Below are 24,763 nucleotides of genomic sequence, written 5' to 3' on the forward strand. Positions count from 1 at the left end.
ATTAGCATATGGGTTTCTTGTTGGTATCTGGGAAGGAATGAAGTGGCACTTCAAGGCATGAAACGCATTTGGGAAAGTATCCTCTTTTCTAAGCCCTAGAGCCGGGAAGGTTTTAGAAGATGTGGGGGCATGGGGCGGGGGTACAAATTCACCTTGCACTAAAATGTTGGTACAGATTAACAGAATGCCTCACACTAGGGATGACTCAACTCCTAAATCACATCCACACACAGCCCCTCGTTCTGGCTCACAAAAAATTCTGTGGATAAAGGTGCTTGCCCTCACTGGAAGGTCAGCACACCCCAATTTCCTTTTCTTGATCCCTCAGCTTTTCTCCCCTCCCTGCCCCTCAAGGGTGCTCTACGTCATGCTTCTCAAACACTTCTGGGTACATGGGTCACCTGGGGATCTTGTGAAATGCAGATCCTGATGCCACAGGTGGGGCCTGGGATTCTGCATTTCTGACAAATCCTGGATGAAGCAGATCCTGCTGCTCCTCAGTTCAAGCAACACCCCGGCCCTCGGCCCACCTCATGAGAAGCAGCACCTGTACAGATCAGAGACCTTCCTAATCTCAGAAGATGTAGACTGAAGGTACTCCAAGGCACACTGAACAAAATGCATCATTGTTCTCGTGCTAATTGATAAGTAGGCAGAAATAGCGATTTGCAGACTCTGTTTGCTTATTGCAAAGTCAAGCCAGCACTTGTGGAGTTGATTTAAGAGCTGAAACTGGGAAGCGTGAAACGCGCCCTCTGGAGATCTCGGATTCAAACTAAGGCAAGAACTCTTAATCTTTTGGTGGGTGGCCCACCCTTGCAGGAATATCTGAAAACTATAGATTCTCCCTCCAAAAAAATGTACACATAGGCAAACCATTTTTTTTATATATATGTACTTCTATCTGTTCGTCAATTCTTTTACTCTACAGGCAATTTGAGAAATCTTGACAAGGGAGTGTGAAGGAACTAGGAAAACACAGACACAAAGAGAAGCATCTTTAAACTCTCATTGGGATGTTAGACAGTTTTTAAGTACAACTCTTGGGGGAGAACTAAGCCAGTTAGCTAAATCACACACACACACACACACAAAAGGTTGGGAGAGGCAGAAAATTTGAGAGAACATAACAAAAGCCATGGAAAATTTTCTACAGCCCAAAAGAGATCAGGAACAAAACAAAACAGAAACTCCTGAGACGTGACTGGCCTCTCACCACCAGGGATGCTTAATGAAATGCAGATTCCTGGACCGTGGCCCAGCTAAAATGGAGACATGGTTCAGAAATCTTTGTCATCCAAGATCCCTAGGTAATTCTGATACACACGAAATTTCGAGAAATACTAGTCTTCAGATTATATTCATGAAATTAAGATATCCCCACCCACTCCCATTCATAGCTCGGAAAGTTATATTCCAATATGAAGCTGCCTGTAGAATAAGGAAATACTTCCGAAAGACAAGTGACCCAAAATATATACCCTTGCATTGTGCTCATGATTAGGATAGGTTTTTAAATTCAGCAGTCTTTGGAGGATTTAAATCTGTTTTCTAGCCTGCCCTCCACCCCTTCCTTATTCTTCCGCTAGAAGCAGGCTCACACATTTCTCTTCCCCTTTCTAGGACCTTACCTATGAATTGGCTATAATGTAGATTAGATTACATAGGAAGTTTGATAGAATGAAGGGTAGATAATACAGGAAACGTTTAGGTAATACATACAGAAGTTGCTTTCGATATACTAAATCTATTAATATAACTACATGGATATCAGTCTCTGTAAAAGCCAAAATCTATGGTTCTCAATGCTGGCTTCATATTAGAGATGATGAAAATCACAGGGACCTAATCCCCAACCCCAATGTTCTAATTAAGAAGGTCTGAATAGAATGATTATAGATAAAAGAGTAGGAATCTAAGCATCTTTATTTAAAATAAACAAAGAAAAACCCAATAAACATAGGGGTGAACATATCTTTTCAAATCAGAGATTTTCTTGAAGTAAATGCCTAGATGGAATTACTAGGTCGTATGGTATTTCTATTTTAGTTTTTTGAGGAACCACCATACTGCTTTCCATAGTGGTTGCACCAGTTTAATTCCTACCAACAGTGCACGAGAGTTTCCGTTCACCACGTCAAAACAAAAAAATACCTGATTCAAAAAGGTACATGCACCCCTATGTTTATTACCACATCATTTACAACAGCCCAGATAAGGAAGCAACCTAAGTGTCCATCAATGGATGAATGGCTAAAGAAGATGTGGTACATACATACAATGGAATATCATTCAGCCATAAAAAAGAAAGGAATCCTGACATTTGTGACAACATGGATGGCCCTGGAGGGTATTATGCTATAAGCCTGACAAATCCCGGATGAAGCAGACGCTGCTGCTCCTCAGTGCAAACAACACCCCCCACCCCACCCCATGAGAGGCAGCACCTGTAAAGACTAGAGACCTTCATGATCTCAGAAGATTTAGACTGAAAGTACCCCAAGACACACGGAACAAGATGCACCACTGTACTTGTGCTAATTGACGAGTAAATAAGTCAGGAAAAGAGAGACAAATACCATATGATTTCATTTATGTGCAGAATTTAAAAACAAAACAAAACAAAATGAACAAAACAGTAATAGACTCAGATACAGGGAAGTGACTGGTGGCTCCCATGGGGGAGGGGCTGGGGGACAAAGAGGCACAAAATCTGAACCATAATATAAATTAATCACAGGGATGAAAGTACAGCACAGAGAATATAGCCAACGGTTCTGCAACATCTTTCTATGTTGACAGATCGTAGCTACACTAGTTGGGGGAGCATTTAATAATGCCGAATCCCTGTTGTATACTTGAAACTGATATAACGTTGTATAACAACTATACTTCAATACAAAAATATAAAAACAATGACAAAAAAGATAGAGAAAGCCTAACAATCAACTTTTAGGCAATTAAAAAAAGAAAACTCACCTTAAAAAGTCTCACATACAATCAATAATAATACAAGCAATGTACATGTATTGAGTGTTTACTATGAAAAAAGTGCAAAATGTTTTACAAGCAGTAGCTCACATGGGCTTTCCAACATCCCCCGTACACAGCGACTTTGAGGAACACCACTGCTCCCATCAGAACTCTAGAGGTCCGGCTGCTGCTTGAGACCAGGACGGCTACATGCAGACAGGCAGTCACACCAAACTATCAGCTATGCTACCTGTATGAGTCTGTCTCTGAGAACCACTGGCACGTCTGTCTGTATATATGTACCTGTGCTTGTGGTAGAGAGGACAGAGGCGATCCTGTAGCTTGGCACATGGGGAAGACAGGTACCCTCAAACAAAGCCCAAAGAGCTGTGGGAGAGCAACAGATCCCTCATGGAAAAAGGGCGGAAGTCACCAGGAAGCAAAATGAATACAGCCAAGAACGTGGGAGGCTGCCGCATGCAGACTCAAAGTGATTGTCTTATGGCAGACGAGCTCTGCTCGCCCCACTTTCTCTGCCAGTAGGAAGCTGCCACTGTACAGGCATTACATGCCTCCAGTTCCTCTTTGTTGACTCCAGAAAGGTCATAAAAGCAAACGGGTCACATAGGATGAAGGGGGATGGAGGCGTGGGACAGACTCCCGACAATTAGCCAATTGGTGCTGAAAGCTTTCTTCCCAGAGAAATGCATGTCTGCAGAATGTGTTGCAGAAGATTTTTAGGGGTTTCATCATCACACCGGGTCACACGCGTGGTCTGGGTGACCGACCATAAGCACCTTGGATCCCCAAAAAGCAGCCTTTGTCAAGTATAACGGAGACTATACCTATTTCTTAGTTCTAATTGTGTCTTCTTCTTATAAGTAAGAAGCCCGTTGCTGTACATCTGCCTAGTGCCAGCCAAGAGCAGAAGCTAGTCTCCTGTTTCCAAAGCCTGCCTCCTTCCACCAACAACCTTCTGCTGGCAGAAAGCATGAGGGGTGGGACACAATAAAAGCAAAGATTCCTGGGCCAGGCATGCCTGGGTTCAAATCCTGGTTCTAAAACTTACTAGCTGTGTGTCACTGAAAAAGTTACTTAACCTCTCTGCCTAAGTGTCCCCATGTGAAAAATAAGGATGATAATGATGATGATAAAGTCAACTCTGAAAAGTCTGTCCCGTGGTAGAAGAGATGGAGTCATTTAACATATGTAAAAAGCTCAACACGAAGTAAGTACAAAAGGTGTATCTGCCATCGTTACTGCCACTTTCAGGCACTGGCTGGTGTCCTACTCAGGTGGTGCTCATCAGCGTCCATTAGACATGGCACGGCCCCCACACTTGTCCCCCAAGACGTTCCAAGAAAACATGAACCTTTTCATTTTCTCAGTCATCAGGAAGAGAGAAAACAAGGACAGAAATAACCTCTTTTTTGGTTCTTGGATCTATATGCTCTGTACCATCTTGCCTGGCCCAGTGTGGAGGGTCTCTTCAAGAATTCATGTCCCTCCCAGAACCCCAGAATGTGACCTTACTTGGAAACAGGGTTGTTGACGTTGTAACTAATTAAGACCAGGTCAGAGTGGAGTAGCAGGGTATCCTAAAGCCAATATGACCAGTGGCCTTTTAGAAAAGCAGAGAAGTTGGAGAAAGACCAGTAGACAAGTGGGGAGGGCCATGTGATGGCAGAGCAAGAGGCTGGTGTGGTGCATCTGTAGCCAAGGGCACCAGAGGCTCTCCTCTGGGCAGGGCCAGGTTCCCTACGCGGCTAACGGGGGCAGCGCATGAATGAGAGGACACTGGGAGTCGGAAAGCCAAGCAGAGCCGATTTCACTTCCTACATGAAATTCAGCCCTATCAAACCGCATTGCAACAAGCACTTAGTCACAACAGTAATGTTTCCTAATCTAAGCTTTTTTGAAATATTGTTACAAGTTGTTTTGCAGAAGTTGTGGGGCAGAAGGATTTTGGGGGCACAGTCACCTGTGAGTGGCAAGGAAAGCAGAATTGGGCTGAAGGGGGGAGTTGAAATGTGATGCAATTGCAGCAGAGGCCCCGGCCAGTCCAGCAGTGAGGCCTGGAGCTGGAATGACCCTCTAAAGCTTTCCCGACTAGGCTCCTAAGAGGCTAGTCCTTTGTACCCCAACATAGACTGGCCATTGGATGCAGGCTGCTCACAACAGAGGATCCATGGATCTGGTTGAGGCAGCTTCCATCCGCTACAGACAGTCCTGGTGATGGACACAGCTGTGAGCAGCTGGGCAAGTGGACACCTGGGTGATCCTGCAGAGGGATCTAAGTGTGCGACAGCATCTCCCATGTGTATGGGTGGCAGTCTTCCTGGCTAATTATCTGTTATTAGAATGTGGTCACGTGGGATTCCACACCTGGACTAGAATCTCCTTCTTCTGGGAAAGGATCGCTTAGATGCTCTCAATCATGGGTATAGAAACAGGTCTGAGGTCTCAGCATTGCATTCTTATGCCTTTCCTCTTTCACCCACACATTTTCCAGGTCCCCCCATTGCCAAGACTCTTACAACCTCCGTTTTAGCACAGCTTCTCATCACGTTCAGACCACAGCAATTTCTTCTCATTTTCTAGCTATCCGTGGACAGAGAGGGTGATCACCTCACTCCACTGGACCCACCATTCATTTTCCACCTCTTTATTCATTCATTTGGAAACCACACATATGTAACACCTATTCTATACTGTACAAAATGTCTAAAAAAAGAGTGGGGAAAAAAAAGTGGGAAAATTGTCAAAGGTCTCACATGTCAAGATAAGGGGTGGGATTTTCTCTAGACATGATGCAGGATTATGATTATGATCAGGACTGCGGCTGGCACGGGTATGGGTGACTGAACGAGCCCTCTGGCAGTGACGGGGAGGATGGGTTTCTGGGGCGTCCCCCCCACTTCCCCCATCAGCAAGGATTGCCCGGGGGCATGACAACAGCCTGATTGGGTGGGAGCCCTCACATTATCATCCTAACCCTGTCACACGCCTTTGTATGTACAAACACACCATGTATGTGACCCCAGGTCACACACACGCAGTGCTAGGTGCAGAGTTGTCCACATAGACAGGACACCTCTGAAAAATGAGGCCTGAGAGGATGCACCACTCTGTTCTGGCCTCTGCTCAACAGCTTCCACAGCTTTGGGCCAGTCCCTCATAGGAAAAGGGACTCTCTCAGTGGGTGGGATGGCCACATTATAGACAAATTAGGGAGCTACGTGTATAACCTAGCAATAGAGACTAGAACACAAAGAACAAAAAGAGATGTTTTTTTAATTAGCCAACTATAGGCTGGAAAAGAGAAAATATCATATTAATAATTATTGAAGGTAATAGCTTGTGTTCTTTAATGCAGTTCCAACATAAATGTCACTGTAAGAAATGTTATTTCATTTCAGTACTAACAAATCAGGTACTTCGTGTGCTCAGGGAGAAGTGATTGGAACTACTTTAAAGCCATGTTAACCAGAGAAACTGCAAAAATACTCTCATTCTTAGGAAAGAAGGAAGGAATGCCCCTCGCGGGTGTGTTTAAGTAGCCTCCATCTTTTGGATAAATGGTAATGCTAAACAAAAAATGGAAAGATGACCTCAGAATAATAACCTCAGGACCCAACAGGACTCTGCTTCTCAATGTATTAAAATCATTCACATATTACGCTTGGGATGGAAATTTCTATACTGCTTATGGCTCATAGAGTTCATCACACATCTCAAACAAAAGTTAGCAGAACCCCCAACTCTGGGCTGGCTTCCTCTCCCCAGGGTGGGCTCCCTGTATGTGAAATTACTCACCATTGGCTTTCTCTCTGCCATCTTGCGCAGTTACTCAGTAATGTTTGTAAGGACAGAAAAACAAAGGGAAGGAGAAATCTATTCAGAGAGAGTTTCACATAGATGTGGGATTGTTGATGTGAAAGCGGGCTTTACACTGTTCGGTCTTCCACTGGCCTCTTCCCATTTCATTCTTTCTCAGAGACCCGTGCGCAGGCCATGTGGGCATTTTCACAGGGCAAATGCCGAGCTGATAATGCAAAAAGCCATCCCCCTGGGCAAACCTCGTTCGTCCTTTGTCAAGTCTAACAGCCGCAGTGCTTGTCTCAGGAGAGCTGGTGCGGGCCTGAAGCTACAGGTCGTTTAGTTTTTCAGATCACACCTCCAAAGGACTTTGAATTACCCGTTGATTTATTGTGAATGGCATTGATGCTTACGTGACTAGAAGCTGTGAGTCTGAATCAGTGTTTGGAGGAACAAAGTCAGTGAAAGTCATCAGCCTAATGAATCTGTGAGAGACGCACAAAGTTGTCACTTAAACAAGGGGACTGGCCCCCGTTTCATCAAGAGCCCTCCAGCTAGAAAGGGTCCCATCTATATCCATAGTCCCTAGTCACACGTATCCTAGGTTTACTTTTTCCAATCCTGTGGGTTTTGAGCGCCAAAGTTTCTGATGATAGAATCTCCAACTATATTCACACATGCATTGTCATTCGGCCTTTACAAAAATCTCATGTGAGAGGAAGAGGAGGAAACATTATAAATTCATATCTGCATAGATGATATATGATATTTTTAATTAATATCTGCATTGCTTGATGACATATGAAACACACACAAGGCCACAGAGGTCAGTAGTTTGCAGCAGTGTGGGTGAGACGAAGAGTGGGGTCTTCTGATGCCCCCACTCTTCCTGTTATTCTGCATCAATATCAATGTGGGCAAGTAAGGGTTAATTAAGTCTAATAACATATGCATTCAATAATAAAAGGATTCCCCTCAGCAGCTGTTTAGATGACCCAGGTGTTCAACAGAAGTTATGGGTCAGAATGGTTCCGTGGCCCTGTGTCAAGCAAACCCTATGACCAGGTGGGAAGTAAGAGAGAGGCCATCACCCGTCACTCCTGTTGATAGCCAACAGATTTCTACCAGCTCAGGGTTCCATCAGTGCCAAGAGCTTCCTGGCTGTTCCAAAAGGCGCATCAAAGCCAATACAATGAGCTTCAATGCTGGTGAGGTCCAGGTATTCTTGAGGTGGAATGAAGTCACCAAGGAATAGCTGTCAGCTTGCCTCAGTAATTTAAAAGAATCTATTACCACAGCACTGTAACAATGTCCTTTATTTACGCTCCTCTAGCAGGGGAGTGGGACCCACAGCCCGCAGAGCCTGCTGTTGCAGCTAATAGAGCTGCAGTAACAATGTGATTTACAGGGGCCCTTCCCCTGACACTGGAGCAGGAATCCAAGACCCACTCATCTTGGGGAGCCCTTGTCAAGCACACATTTCTCGGTGCTCTGGTGCCAGCAGGTTAATAGAGAGCTGCTGCTTTAGATAAGCACCAAAGACAAAGAAACACAACACACGTACATATGGACACTATCCATGCCCTAACCTACACCATTTATAATGCAGAGGGAACTCATCCACTTGTGGCAAGAGGTAGCAAGAGATCCCCATGCACACAACAGGGCCAGGCAGAGGTTCGCAAAAACCTGGTGCATGGGGGTGCACGTCCAAGGGAGGCTCCCTGCCACTTGCTGCAAGGGCACATGACTGAGAAATCAAATCAGCGGGCGACACGAATTGCTTCTAGGATCAACACAGATTGTGTGGCCAGTAAAAGCAACCATTGAACTAGTTCTACAAGGTTGGGTACCTGGGCCAGACTCTATCTGGGGACATCTTCCTCTTTCCAGAGAGAAAGCAAGAATCAAGGGTCTGTGAGAGCCCCCTGAAACACCGTATTGCTCCTGGACAGAACGCCTGTGTACCCCACGGCCTCACATACCTGATAGGGGCCCTGGTTGCAGCCACAGTAGCTGCTCTCCATGGTATAGCTTCTGGACACCCCCATCTCTCTCCACACCACCACCCGGGCGGTGGAGGCTCGGGATTTCTCAATGAGGAAGCTGCAGCTGCTCATTGTGAATGCTGGCGCCAGTTTATCGAGGATTTTAGGAAGCATCTACAAAAAATAATAATAATAAATCAAATTACGATGAATTAGGTGATTAGAAATGCATGTCATAAAAAATTACTTCTCAACATTTATTGAGCATTTCAATATATCAACCACTGAATATATGCTACTGAAAATCTTGTGTCACCTAAGAAATGGATATCCGTGGGGTCTTTTATTATTTTAAAAATGAGGAAACTGAGGCTTAGAAAAGTGAGAGAGAAATAGAGCCTAATTGCAATGACAAATGGCTCGAATGGGATCCAAACGCTAACCTGGCCAGCTCCAAAGGCCACGACCTTTCAAACTCCATCGTTCCACATTGCTCTGGACCACTGTTGCACACATCCAGCCAGCCTCATCCATTCCTGAGTTGAGCCCCATAGAAAGCTACAAATTCCAGAAGGATCTGAAATTTAGAGTGATTCCCACCAGCCTCACTATTTTCTAGCTCTAAAAATCAAACTAAGGATTGTTCACTTATCTCAGTAGATAGAGACCACTGATGATGCCTAAGCAGGGCTCATGTGAAGTTCACTTGCTTCCTAGGAGCATGTAATTGCCAAAACGAATGATTTAGACTCATTCTGAGTTATTATTTTAATCATAAATCTGACCAATTATAAAATACCTGAAAGTCCATCCTCCTGGGTTCATATATTCCACCTTTCCTAGGAAGAAAAACTTGATGCCAGACCACTTAAGATCCATTTGGAAGGCATCTGTATACCCTTGTCACTGTCTGATCAACAGAGTGGAGCTTCCAGTCCCTGGCCCGCCCCCTCCCACCTAGGACAATGACTCAGAGTTGACGGACACCAGGTTTTTACATTAGCAGAAATATTGCATTGAGTCCCAGAACTTTTGCAGCGTTAATGAGAAGGAGTTCTCTCACTTCATTGTTGATGGAATATCCACAAAATTGTGACACAATATTAAAGTATGTACATTAGATAACAGTGAAACTTTAGGCTTCAGACAAACTGTGGGGAGGAGGTAGTGAAGCAGAAAGAGAATCTGAATTAAGGAATTATTTTTTAAAAAGTACAGTTAATTTCCAGAACATTGAGTAGATCTCTTAATATGTCCAATTCTTACTGTCCTGATGTTTAAGACACCTTAATTATATTAATAGAAGGGTTAATATGATTAATTATAAATTGCATTTGATATACAACTATAGATTAACATAATTACAAATGATATATAAGTACATATTAACATAATTATTCCTATAATTGAGTATGATCTTTTAAGTTCCCATAGCCTCTGGGCCTATGGCATCATTTGGACAGGCAAAATGAAATGCTAATGCTATCCTCACTTGATTTTCTACAATTATCCCTTAATTGATTTCAATCCACTCTTGTCTCTCTCTCCCTATCATCCCTCAACCCATTTTTCTCCTTCAAAGCATTCATTATAATTATGGTAAAATTAGTGTTTATGTAATTTGTTGTTTATTTTCTATCTCCTCTGCAGCTTAGAAGTTCCATAAGTTCAGGTCTGTGTCTTTTTCAAAAGAAAATCTTTGTCTGTGAAGCTGTGCCACTCATAGAGGACACACCATAGTTATTCATTGCAATAAATAGAATCTGTTAGTCCAGACCCTTAGGGGACTGCCTACATAGACATAAAATACATAGAATATATATATGTAAGTCTATATTATATATATTTATATATCATGCAACTAAAGCGAAGGAAAATTCTTGAAAATAGTTTTAATTTATCCATGTTCTACTTTGTTGCAAAAAGTCTAAGCTGGCATCATTTAAATGACCTCTCCTTTCTTATTTGTATGAACCTGGTTTTCTTAGCTCGTATAGCCCCTGTCCAAATGACCACACGTTCAAATACAGTATTTTGGAGAGCTTTACTGGAATCTCTGATCCCTTCTTTGGAGCCTGGAGGATGCGGGACTTACAAGGTACAATCGGAGCACCCCTCTTATATCTCCATTCATTTTATTCATGCATTAAATAATAGACTCTAAAACTGCTACAGTACTTACAGTAAAGTCCTAATTCCATGTCCTTCTGACTCCACACAAATTGATCTATGTCAGAGTAAGAAACGAAGATGACTGTAGCTATGATGACTGGGGATTGTTTTGTTTTGTTTTATAAATATATAGGAAATAGATGGGCTCTTCCTGTGAACTGATCTCCCGAGGCCTTGCCCCAATGCGCTCGGAGGTTTCCCATCTTCAGTGTGGAAAGGAGACTTGGGACATTCATCTCTTCCCCTGCCTTTTACTCTGTGTCCTTAAATTTAATCTCAGTTTCCAAAACTTAAAAATCACAATAGACATATTCTCACTAACTGCTTACTGTGACTTTTCCATGCATTAATGCATTTAATCATCACAAGTCTTTGAGGTAAATTCTGATATAATCTCATTATGCAGAGGCCAGACAAGTATCTTTTCAATCATCACAGAGCTACTAAGGGAATTTTAACCCAGGTGTTCTAATTCACATCACTCAAGCATAGTTTAACCACTGTGAGTATCTGCTTTTTAAATGAGGTATTGCCATCCCCCAGGTATATAAAGAGGTTTAAATAAGACGTAACATGTCCAATATGCAAGAGGTAATCCAATTCATTGTAATATCATGCATAATTATTATAAACACAGTTTCAGGAAAAGCTCACTTCTTTTTGTGGCTCTTTCTCATTTTCTAAAAGTAGGCTTTGGAATGCATACTAGAGACTCTATTCAGGAGCAGAGCTACCACTGCAGCCCAGAACCTTCCTGGACCAGGGGTTAAAGGCAGGAAGGAAAGAGTCAGACAGACCAGACTGAGCCCCACTCCCCCATGTACTTTCTGTATGACTTCACATGAGCTACTCAGCTCCCCTGAGGCATAAACACCTCATCTGCAAAATGGGAGAATTAACATCTCCCTATGAGAGTTGTTAGAAGGAATACCTGAGATAATGTACATATTGGGCACGGCACGGGGGTGAGCACTTAGCATGGTCCCAACACAAACCTGGCAGGGATTTAAAAACTAGTCCAGAAGTGGCCCAAGAATGAGTCTTCTGCATCCCCATGGACACAGAGTCCATTTATCCGGGAGCAATCGATGAGGCATAGCCTTAGCTCAGGGGGGAAAGGATGATTCGGATCCAATTATTCTGGTTTCGAGACACTTAAAAGCGCAAGCTGGATTTTAATTCATTTACTTTCTGATGACCCTTTCAGCTCTGTCTGATTCCCCAAATTCAAAGAAGGTGTGACTCTCACAGATATACTGACTCTGAACTCACCAGATCGCTTCTAGCTCAGAGCTCATTTCTGGAGAGGAGCCCCCTCTAGGGCTCCACAGGAAGTCCCTACGGTCAGCTCTACGGAACTCAAATGTCTTCTCTTTTCTCTGGATCAAGCATGTGGCAAGGGTATGGCTGGGCCTAGAAACTGAAAGTCAGAGTTGTGGATTGACACTGTACAGTACTGGACTTTGAGTAAGTCATTTAACTTGACTAGTCCTAGTTTTTGTCATCATAAAGGAGAAAAGGGATAATAATATTCCCAATCTTGAGTAAGGGAGTAAAGTGCTTAGAAGCTCCAATAAATGGGAGTTGTTATTATTATTATTATTATTATTATTATTATTATTATTACACTTTGGAGTTTGCTGATGTGTAAAGGTTTGGAAGAGTGGGAAGTCACTGCACTCAAACGTTCAACCTTTCAAGATTAAAAAAAAGTTTAAAGTCTCTCTTTGCATTGTATACTTCCTTTGTTTTAATTCAAATAACCCTTCTTTACAAGCACCGAACAAGGGTTTATTCTTGCTCTAATCATATTAATTGTAAACTACAGAGGTGTCAACTCAGGTTTTGTTTCTCTCTGATTCAACACACCCTTTATAAGGTCACTGAGGTCAGAATCTAGAAGTGTGGACTCTGTTTCCAAACCACCTGGGTCCCAACCCCAGTTCTTGGTAACTATGTGATGTTCAGAAAATGATCTCATCTCTGTATCTCCTTCCCTCATATGTGAAGTGGGAGGTTATGAAAAGTACCTATTCATTCAACAAACATTTGTTAAGCATCCTCTATTATTTTACCTTCTAAAATACAGAATAAGATTCAATGAATTAATGCCTATTTAATTTGGGAATTCATGAAGAAGATCAATGACAGAAAATGTCACTAACTGGGGACACTGCCCAGGTAGTAGTGCAGAAGACCTGGCGTCAATTCACTGTTATCCACGACTGGTGATTACAGTTCTTTAAGGTTCAAATTGTAATTACTAAAGAATTCATGTCATTCTGCTTTTTCAGGTTTCTCTTGAAATCAGACTTAAGTTGAAAATTATCCATGACACATATTTTTCTTTGTGGAACATCCTAGCACTGCTCATATTTATCCCTCAAAATATTGTCTACTGAAGCCAGCTGAGGGGGGAGATCTACCCAACTTTGCAGCAATACAGAGTTAATCTATCCTTCCTGTGTTACCTGTAATATTTCTGTTCTCGTAGTTATTATTCTCTATTTTAAGTTTCCAGAATTATTCCTCTCTCCCCAGCTATTATTTTTCAGAAGTTCATGCTTTACTGAACTTTGTTACATAAATACCTATAACACTGCTTGGCACATGGTAAGTAATCAATAAACGTTTGCTTTCAAAAATACATATATCAGGTTTATGGAGGTAGGTGTACAGTTTGATGATTTTTTAGTAGATGTACACAATTTTGCAACCATCACCACTGTCCAGTTTTAGGGCACCTTCACCACCTTAAAATTTCTTTCATGGTCATTTCCAGTCAATCCTGCACTGGGAATTTGCTTTTCAACTCCATAGTTTTGCCATTTTCAGAAATCTCCTATGAATTAAACCATACATTTGTTTAAATTCTGGCTTCTTTTTAAGTTCATTTGTGTTATCATACATGTCAGTAGCTTGTCCCTTTTTATTGCTGAATAAGCTTCCATTGTCTGAATACACCATTGTATGAATGAACATACACGTGACTACATTGTGTATGAGAATACCATGCTTTGCTGGTCCATTCACAATTTGGCAGACCCTAGGTTTTTCCCAGTTAGGGGATACTGTGTATAATGCTGCTATGAACACGTAAGTACAAGTCTTTATGTGGATATATGGTCTCTTTTTTTTATTATAGCCATTCTAGTCATTGTGTAGCACTATCCCATCATTTTAATTTGCAATTACCTAATGAATAATTACATTGCTAATATTAGACATGTATACATTCTTTTTGATGAGGAGTCCAAACACATCTTTTGCCCTGTTTAAAAATTGGATGATTTTCTTATTACTGGCTTGTAAAAATTTATATACTCTGGATACAAATCCTTTATAAGATGCATGATTTGCAAATATTTCTCCCAATCTGTGGCTTGTCTTTCCACTTTATTAATAGTGAGTTTTGAAGAGCAAAACTTTGAATTCAATAAAGTCCAGTATATCAACTTTTTCTTTTACAGCTTATACTTTTGGGGTTCTTGGTAAGATAGAATTGATTAATCAAATAAGACAGCATACAGAGATTTTTCTAGTAGGTTACATTCTAGAGTTTAAAAGCCTAGTACTTACACTTAGGGTTATAATTTAAGTTAAATTTTATATATGGTATTAAGTAAATACCTAAATTAACTCTGCCAAAAATCTATTGCCTACAGATATGTTAAGTGTATTTCTGCTCTCTCTAATCTGTTCTGTTGATCTATATCCATCCTACGCCAATACCATACTTTCATAATTACTATAGCTTAATCGATTTGAGCTCATGTGAAATTTTGAAGTCATGTAATATAAATGCTTTATTCTTCTTTCACAAAATTTCTTTGGGTATTCTAGTTTCTTTGCATTTCCACATAAATTATAAGATGAGCTTCTCGATATCAACAAAAAGTCTGCTGAGATTTTGATAGGAATTGTATTAAATCTATAAAAAAATAATCCATGAACTTGATAATCTCCTCATTTATATAGATCTCCTTGAATTCTTCTCAACAGTGTTTTGCAGTTTATGGTGTAAAATTAATGCACTATTTTCTGTTTAATTTGTTCCTAATTGACTTAATCTTTTTTATATTATTGCAAATGGATTTTTTTGTTAATTTCATTTCCAGATTGTTCATTTAGAAATAAAATCAACTTCTATATTGATCATGCATTTTGTGACCTTACTAAATTTGCTTAATTCCTGTAGTTTATTTTGCAGATTTCTTAGAATCTTCTACCTAAGATACTGTATGTCACCTGTGAAGACACTTTGGCTTTTCTCAAACCTGTTTCTCTTTAATATTTTTCTTGTCTTATTAAACCAGCTAGAATATCCAGTAAAATTTTAAATAGAAATGGTGACAGAAACATTCTCGCCTTGTTCCCGATCATATGGGGAAGGAGGTTAGTCTTTCACCATTAAGCATGACTGTAATTCCAGGACGTTTTTTAGATGCTCAAATTCAGGCTGAAGAATTCCCTTTCTATTCCTAGTCTGTTGTGAGATTTTATTTTGCATGGATGTTTAATTTTGTCAAATGCTTTTTCTGCATCTATTGAGATAATGATGTAGTTTTTGCCATTTGCTTATTTACCAGGAGTAGAACAGTATTTGACTTTAAAAGTTAAACCAATCTCACTCATGAGATAAACCCCACTTTGCCACAGTGAATAATGATTTTCATACACTGCTGGACTTGATTTTCACACTTGTAAGCATTTTGGATAGGTGTGTGTGTGAGAGATATTTGCTCTCTTTCCTTGTGCTATCTTTTCTGGCTTTGGTATCAAAGTAATACAGGCCTCATGAAATGAGTTGGGAAATGTTTCTCCTCTACTTTTTGGAAATAATTTGTTTATAGTTAGTATTATTTATTACAAGTACATTTGGGCTACATTTCATTTGTGGAAAGATTTTTAATTATCAATATAATTTATTTATTTAAAATAGGCCTTATTAGATTTTATGTCTTGAGTCAGTTTTGGTAATTTGTGTCTTCCTCAGAACTTTTCAATTGTCAGCATACAGTTGTTAATAATATTCATTCACACTCTAGAAGGCCTGTCATAAAGTCCCCTTTCATTCCTGATTTTTGATAACTTGTGTCTTCTTTCTTAGTCTAACTAAAGGGTTATCAGTTTGCTGACCATAAATTTTGATACATGTTTTCTTTTATTTTTATTCAGTTCAAGATACAACCTAATTTCCTTTATTATTCCCTAATAAATTAACTTATTTAATTTCTAAATATTCAGAAATATGCCCAAATTCCTTAAAAAGTTGATTTTTAATTTAATTGTGTTATGGTAAGTGAATGTGCTTGTATGGTTTCAGTCCTTTAAGATATATTGAGACTTATTTTTTAGCCTAGCACATGGTCTACCGAGGATAATTTTGATGTCCTTTCAGAAAGAACGCATATTTTTGTCTTGAGAATTGTTATATATGCATCAATTACATCAGGTATTCTGTATAATAACTAATTTTCTATTTGCCTATTATTAAGAGAAGTGTGTTAACATATCCACTGATTCAGTGAATTTTTAAATTTTCTTCTCTCAATTCTACTTTTGCTCATATATGTTGGGGACATTTGCATGTATTCATGATACTTTCCTGATGAATTACTTCAACAGAATTAGGCTTGATGGGGTCCTACAGGGAGGTCTCTGAGACTGTTTATTTTCTTCATATTCTTTCTGCTGTTATTTTAGTTCAGTAATTTTAGATTGATCTTTAAGTTTAATGATTCATCCCCCTGACATCTCAAATCTGCTAATGATCCCATGCAATGAAATTTTCACTGGTTGATATTTTTTAAAGCTAGAATTAACTTACTTTTCTCTCTCTTTCTTTCTCGCTTTTTTTAGATTCTAATTATGTATCAAAATCCCCATTACCATGGCTGAGCCTTAGAGCAAATAGGACATGGAGGATAAGCTGTTGAGCCTGCACCAACAGCCTTAGGGAAGCTCTGCAGCAGCAGTATGTTTCTGTTAGACAGGAATGAAGAGTACAAAGAAAAACTCTGGGATTAATGGAAATATTTGCAGGTAAAATAGTAGTTGGTGGATTTTTACCTCTTTTAATATTCATTAAACCTGGGGATGAAGCCATTTGTACACAGTAAATTCATACATCCAGAAAAATAATGGATTTAGAAGAGGTAGGTACCATCAAAATTGTAATATTGTGATTTATAATAGGAAATGCATATTTGTTCTTCATCCCCAGGTCCTGACACAGGGCCCCTAAAACCCTCGTGAATTCCTAAGTGATAAGAAGACCAGGGACACTTTTTGTTCTAATGAGATGACTCTGGGTGGGCTTCTGCATGGCTCCTGGCATGGGGCTGATCAGTAATTCTCTAGAGAAGGGAAATGAGCTGGAAATGGAGTTAATAACTGATCACAGCTACCTGAGGAAGCCTCCCTAAAATCCCAATAATATGGGTTCAAAGAGCCTCCAGGTTGGTGAACATATCCACACACTTGGGGAGTGATGCCCCCCAACTCCACAGGGACAGAAGCTCCTGGGCTCAGCACCCTCCCGGACCTCCCTCTGCGTATCTCTTACCTGACTCTTCCTTTTTAGCCTTTATTCTATCTTTTAATAGACTGATTACTGTAAATAAGTGTTTCCCTGAGCTCTGTGAGCTGTTCTAGAAAATAACTGAATCCACGGGGGAGGAAGTCATGGGTGCCTCTGACTTACAGCCACATCAGACTGTAAGTCAGAAATTGTGGATGACCTGGGGATCTACTGCTTGCATTGTCCTCTGAAGTGGGGGGCCGTCTCCTGAGACTGAACCCTTACCCTGTGGGATCTGACACTATCTCCAGGTAGATAAGGTCAGAATTGAATTAAATTGTAGGACACCCAGCTGTTGTCACAGAATTAATTGCTGGGAGAAAAACACCCATACACTGGGTGACGGGAAGTGTCAGAAGTGTAGCCTTTGTGTGAAAGAAAAGGAAAAAGACACACAGGAGGAGAAGTGTAGGTTTTTTCATCACAACAATTTTTCTCCATTTTCTACATAAATTTGAAATAGAGACCAGTTTTTATTTTATGTTTAGACAACTCTGCCTCTTCTGATTCTTCCTGGACCCCGTAATCATCAGCTCATTCAATTTATACCGACAGGAAGAGATCCTTCCTGCTTTATGCCTCGTCAACTTCCCCTGTGGTTCAGTGGGAGAAATAGTTACGCTCTAGCCACTGGCACCCCGGAAAAATAGAATTAGGGTCAGGGGATTCCCACTCTGCTTTTTATAGCATGCTCATGCAGAGGGCTATGAATGGCCCAATACCTTAAATTGTTCATCCTTCCATATTTATTTAAGATCTTTTCATATTCAGTATCATTTTGTTCTTCCCATAAACATGTAACCAAGGCAGTATTTTTACTATCCTCATTTTATTGGTGATAAAATGGCAGTTCAGAGAGGTGATGTCAATGACTCATAGGCGCCCAGTTAATAAATGTAAAGCCAGGCATTAAAATGCGGTATCTTGTCTCCAGTTCTCATGCCCTTTGCACTCTATCGTATCATATAGAAAACAAATTCAAAGCAATGAGGTCGTAAAGCATTATTCATCTAAAATGTGGAGAAGTTGTACATGCTTCCAACCTGCTTGTATTATAACTCTACAGTTAAAATAATCAAAATGTTATTTAGGAAAAACAATGGGTAGGGCATGTATCTCAACGACAAGAACATAGACGCCAAAAGGTCTGGTGTCATTCTCCCAGTGACTTACCCTGTAGCTGACATCTTCCAAGAGAGCAGAGGTGTCCACTGTGGACTCTGCTTGCCACAAGGTCTCCTTAATGCTGCAGCCATAGAGGAACACATTCTTCCTTTGAGAGTGGCCGTGGAAATCACAGAAGACCTACAACGGCCAAACAAACAAGAAAGGAAATTCAGGTCAGGTCTGTGGGTTTCTTAAGTCTTTAAAATGTCAACTTTCTCAGGTAGACCCTGTTTACCCAGCAGAACCAGCCATGTGGGGCTTGTTGGTGATTTCGGCAAGTGTGACATTAGTACAACTATCAGGGAGGCAGACAGACTGAAAAATGCTCAGGACTGAACAGGACATCATGTACAACTCTTTCAAGAAATCTACATGCAGTTGGGGAGGAGACAGGGTCAGAACTGGAAGGAGAAATAGGAACAAAGCCTTTTAAAAATGAAAGTTTTAAATATTTTAAAAGTCACATGAAATATCCACTTTAAAGGAATAGATTAAATATAAAAAAGAGAAGCTAATAAATTACTGTAATTTCTTTTATTCCCTAAAATCTTTTGTGGTAAAAGTGACCACCAAACTCAGGGGCTCAGTAAATGAAAGTTTTCCAGTGTGTCTTGTTTATTCCAGGATCCAGGCTAAAGAAGCAGCCTCAATTTGGGATATGCTGCTATAGTGACAGAAGGGAGAAGATAAAAGGCAGAATATGCTATGGCTCTTAAAGCTTCTACTGAAGCATGGCAAACATCGGGTCTACACCAAAGTCATTGGTCAAAGCAAGTCACCTAGACAATCTTATTATCAGTGGGATGGGAAGTATATTCCTTCTACATAGTGGCTCTACAAGTCATGTGACAAAAGGCAATGAAGTGAAGCTCTTTTATAAGGAGAGAATGCTAATAATTGAGAAAAATAAGAAAATACAAAATATGACTTCAGATTCTCCCCATCCAGTATGCTTGGCCCCTTGCAATGGATTGTGCTCCACCTCCATCAAGAGATGGAGAATATTTCTTCGCCCCTTGAATCTGGATTTAGGCATGTGACATATTTTGGCCAATGAGGATTAGCAACTACAATGCAAACAGAATATTGTAAAGGAATTGATCCCTGGGGCTTGCTGTTTAGCTGCTCCTGAGAACCCTGAAACAACTGCCAGGTGAAGGAACATAGGCTAGCCTGCTGGATGATGAGAGACATGCTACAAAGTCATCCCCCACTGGCCTAGCTGATATCAAGCCCACCACTAGACCTGTGAATGAATTCATCTTCAACCACGCAGCCCTGACTGAGCTGGCTCACACCAGAAGAATCACCAGTTCACCTGGATAATTCTCATGCAGCATCATTAGAAATCATGCATAGTTTTGTTTAAGCCAGTAAATGTTGGGATGGTTTGTTATCTAGCAAAAGTAGACGGCTACAACAAGCTGTCCTTGTAGTCTAAATATTTACTTCTTTCCTTTCCACACACAAAATATATTCACCTCTTCCCCAAGAAAGACACTCTGGACATCCCATTCCATCACACTATCAGACTCTCAGTCCAAGGTCCCATGATAGTTGCTACACCCCTTATGTGCCTACTCCTGGTCCATGAATAAAAAAGGAAAGTCATCTATCTGCCTTCTACCCCTGTATGTACAATGGCTTAACATGGAAACATTACCCCAGTAAATGCTGATGTTTGAAAGAGGATGAACATGATGGTCACAAAGTCACTTGTCCACAATTCTGAAATGATAATGGGCCAACATTGTGAGTTTCCTATATACTGGGTGGGGCCAGTTGGTTGATGAGGCCCTAGTTCTGTTCCCTGTCAGTAGCTCTCCAGCAATTTTTTCTCTACAGATCTTTCTTCTGTCCTTGGGAGGTGCTTATTTTTCCATTATCTTCCTTGGCCACATATGAAAGGGCATTAGAGAATGTGGTCCCCTTTGAAGTGAGGCATCTATCTTTTTGGATTCCTGATGTAGCAGTCTGGGGCCCCAAAGTTCAGTTTTTTTGTTTTTTTTTTGAGAGGGCATCTCTCATATTTATTGATCAAATGGTTGTTAACAACAATAAAATTCAGTATACGGGGGTCAATGCTCAATGTACAATCATTAATCCATCTCAAGTCTAATTCTCATCAGTCTCCAATCTTCTGAAGCATAACGAACAAGTTCTTACATGGTGAACGAATTCTTACATAGTGAATAAATTCTTACATGGTGAACAGTACAAGGGCATTCATCACAGAAACTTTCGGTTTTGATAACGCGTTATGAACTATAAACAATCAGGTCAAATATGAATATTCGTTTGATTTTTGTACTTGATTTATATGTTGATCCCACATTTCTCCCTTTATTATTATTCCCAAAGTTCAGTTTTGTCTCAAAAATTTTATCTCAGTCGCTGAGTTTTCATTTTAGTCCCTTTGAATCAAACCACCAGAAAACACTGGAAATAAAATACATGAAAGTAAAATAATTTTTTCCTTTTTCTTTTTTCCTTAATTTTATTTCTCTAAAATGTAACTGAGGATCTAAAGCAAAATAATTGTAATGTAGTGTATGTTTATAGTTTATGTAAAAGCAACTTTATCCCAATAATAACATAAAATTTGGGAGAAAGAAATTGTGAATATACTATTGTAAGGTCATCATACCATACCTGAAAGAGTAAAATATAATCTGAAGGTAGACTGATTAATTAAAAATGGGTATCATAAACAATAGGGCAAATAATAAATACATTTTAAGGAGTTTATATAATATTCATTCATGGTGATAAACTAGAATCCTAAAAATGCTCAATTAATACAAGAAAAATCAGAAAAGATAGAAAACTCTTGAAACAGGTGAAACAGATAGAAACCAACTATCAAGATGGTAAATTTCAGTCTGAACAAATCACACATATCAACAATCCCACTAAATGTAAAAGGTCAAAATACAGTTTTTAAAAGATGGAGACTGTTAGATTGGATATAAGAGGAAGATAAAATATATTCTGTCTAAAAAATGCAATTTAAATGTAAAGATATAGATAGCTTAAAAGTAAAAGATGTAAAAAGATATAATATGCAAAGACTAAACAAAAGATAGCTGAGAAGTTATATTAGTTATAAAGTAGGACATCAGAATAAGAACTACTATCTGAGATAAAGAGGAGTGTGTTGCTTTACATGCCCATGCTCCTCTGGTAGTTAAGAAATTAACTGGTAACAAGTGCTACCAGTTGACCTCTGCTACTCTGGGATTCCATCGTCTCCATCCACACCAGGCACTCCAGCTCAATACTCACATCCCTTACAGACCTGACCTTCAAGAAAGAGCAACTGCAGAGTTTGAATGAAGATGCTCCTGTCACTCATATATGTCTCACTGCCTATTGGACAGAATGTCTTCTGAGCCTCCTCATAGATGGGGGTGGGGGTGGGGGTGGGTATGCAGGTCTCACAAGATAAATCCACTACACATTCCTATTTCCCCAAGACTTTGGACTCCCACTTGCACATTATGCCAGGGAAGTTCTGATACCTCAGCCTCACTTAATATAGGCTATGACTGAGCTACAAGTTTCAGTCAACCAACTAAGTACCCTGTTAGAGCCTCATCTAGCTGCCCAAGTTAACAAATTAAGTCTGGAATTAAAATATGTATTCATATCAATAAAGTCAGCCGATCTAGTGTTATGTGTCCCTCTTGGTTTAATACTCTTAGAATCCATTCCTTCGTATGTGGCCCAGGTTTCTGATGATGCATATTATTGGCAGAGTTTTGCAATTCTTTTGGTATGGAAGCTCTTTCCTCCTGAGTCATGGTGTGTACTCATCTTCCAGGATGCTGATTATTGATCCTACTTACAAGCTAAGATGGCAAGATGGGGTGGTTGTGGAAGAAAGTAGGCATCCTCTTTCAAGGCATCTGCTCCAAATGAGGTTATCACAGGATCTTAAAGCACAGACTCTAGTCTCCTCTGATAGCATTTCCACTGATAAATGAGGCTCAAATGACTTGGGGTTGTCATTTGTCATTTGTTTCATTTAAGCACAGACATATGCCCCCATTTCAAGTTCCAGGATCCCATTATTTACAAATCGGCTCCAAACCTTCATGTGAGAAACTCAGCAATTAGCTTTGTAATGTGCAACCCACGCAATTAATTTTTGTTAATTCTCAGCAATACTAGTCCCTGTGACTATAGATAATAAAATATTATTTTATGGCTGTCATAGAAGCTCTTTGGTTCTCAAATAATAAATTGAGCTGAGAGTTCAGGAATCTAATTTGGTCATTTTCTTTCCATCAGCACTCAAATGCATTTAAAAATCTAAGTATTCACAGTCTTCATTACTGCCATAGTGGTCAGTGGTAGCAGTCATTTGAGTTCCCAAGGCACTTTCTGCGCTGACAATCATCACAGTAAACCAAGTTGACAACTCGAATAATTGTGATGTCATTGCATGACAAGGATTACTAGCATCCCATTTCCCACTGACTAGTGCTCAAGCCAAGGACATGATGAAACTAATCTTTGCAGATTAGCATGGGACAAGATTCCATCTTTGCAGGTCTATCATTCTGAAGTGTCTTACAAAGTTAAGCATGCACTTACCTTATAATCTATCAATGTCACTCTTTTATACTTACCCAAAAGGAATGAAAATGTATGCTCACATAAAAATCTTTATGTCAATGATTACAGTAGTTTTACTCAAAGAAATTGGATTGACATTTCACAAAAGAGAATTTCCAAATGGCTGTTAAGCAAATGAAAGTGTACTCAACCTCACTGATATCAAGGAAATAAAATTTAAACACCACAGTGAGATGCTACTGCATCTAATGGGTTATTAAGACAGCTAATACCACGAAAACAGATAATGCCAAATGCTGACCAGGATACTGAGCATGCAGAAATGAACTCTGCTTGTGGGACTATAAATTAATACCATTACTTTGGAAAACAATTTGGGATGGTCTTCTGAACCTGAATATATATACATTTTCTACAATCTTTCCATTAGAAATGCATACGTGGAGCATCAGAATATATCAAGAATGTAGACAGCAGCACTATTCTTACTAACCTAAAAGTGTAAGCAGTAAAAGGGTTAATTAATTTTGGTATAATAATTCAACCAAAAAACAACCCCAGTTCAACATTAAGAATGAAAGAACAAGCTAGACACCAAGGAGCACATCCACATGATTTCCTTTATGTGATGTTCAAAAAGAGGCAAAATTAATACGGTGATAGAAATTAGGGTAGTGTTCATGTTTGAGGGTATCTCCAGGTGGCTGATCATTTCTTTTTCCGGATTTGGTTGGTGGTTACATGGTGTGTTCATTTTGTGAGAAGTTATCAAGGTGAACAGTTGTGATCCATGCACTTAAAAGTAATACATGATACAAATACATGCATGTGTTTCCAAGAGACCGAAGTCCTGATATTTTAATGCAGTATTTCCTCCCATTCATTCCTTAGTCTCTAGAAAGGAGGCCTTTACATATTAAGTTAAGGACCAGGTAGGTAATGGAAGGCGTTTGTTCAATCTACTCATGACACAGAATTGAGGATAACTAATAGGAGTGCAAACAGGAAGAGTGGAAATTATAAGTTGCAAAAAATGCAAAATTAGCAAAAATAGAGACACTTAAATGGAAATAAATATAACAGCCAGCCTACAGTTAGATTAGAACAGTGGTACCTGTGAAGGATAGAGACATTTAGCTAAAAGTAGATTTTGAGTGAGATGCGGAGGTTTTAGATGGCAGTTTGTTCAGAACAGATCAGCAGCCAGAGACATAAAAAATTAATCTAATCACAAATGGCTCTGGAGAAGTAAAGTGACCACATATTTAGAGAACCATCAGTCCAATGTGCCTTATCCTGATCAATTCATATCTAATACAGTGTTTTTCACTTCTGAGTGTGGCATTTTAGAACAAGCTAGGACATGTCAGCAAAGAGGAACCAGAAAGCTAAGCAAAATGGGAAAGTTTGTACACAAAGAACAACTAGAAATGCTTATCCTGGAAGAAAGAAGGCTCAAAGGGGTCTTGATAACAGTCCC

General features: G+C 39.9%; 1 protein-coding gene across 11 annotated transcripts in view; it reads right to left on the bottom strand.

The window, feature by feature from the left end:
* The window catches only part of AGBL1 (AGBL carboxypeptidase 1), an 822,820-nt gene that overhangs the window by 448,757 nt on the left and 349,300 nt on the right, over positions 1-24,763 (bottom strand). For all 11 annotated transcript variants that reach the window (XR_012127046.1, XM_073226990.1, XM_073226992.1 and 8 more), the window contains exons 20-21: positions 18,709-18,840; positions 8,778-8,954 (exon numbers count right to left, since the gene is read on the bottom strand). Coding sequence is in view for 10 of the 11 variants with exons in the window: in XM_073226990.1 (XP_073083091.1) it covers positions 8,778-8,954; positions 18,709-18,840 (309 nt within the window). In the remaining variant the exon portion in view is untranslated. The remainder of the gene's footprint in view (positions 1-8,777; positions 8,955-18,708; positions 18,841-24,763) is intronic.

Source organism: Manis javanica, chromosome 18 (assembly GCF_040802235.1).
Source record: "Manis javanica isolate MJ-LG chromosome 18, MJ_LKY, whole genome shotgun sequence".
Lineage (NCBI taxonomy): Eukaryota > Metazoa > Chordata > Mammalia > Pholidota > Manidae > Manis > Manis javanica.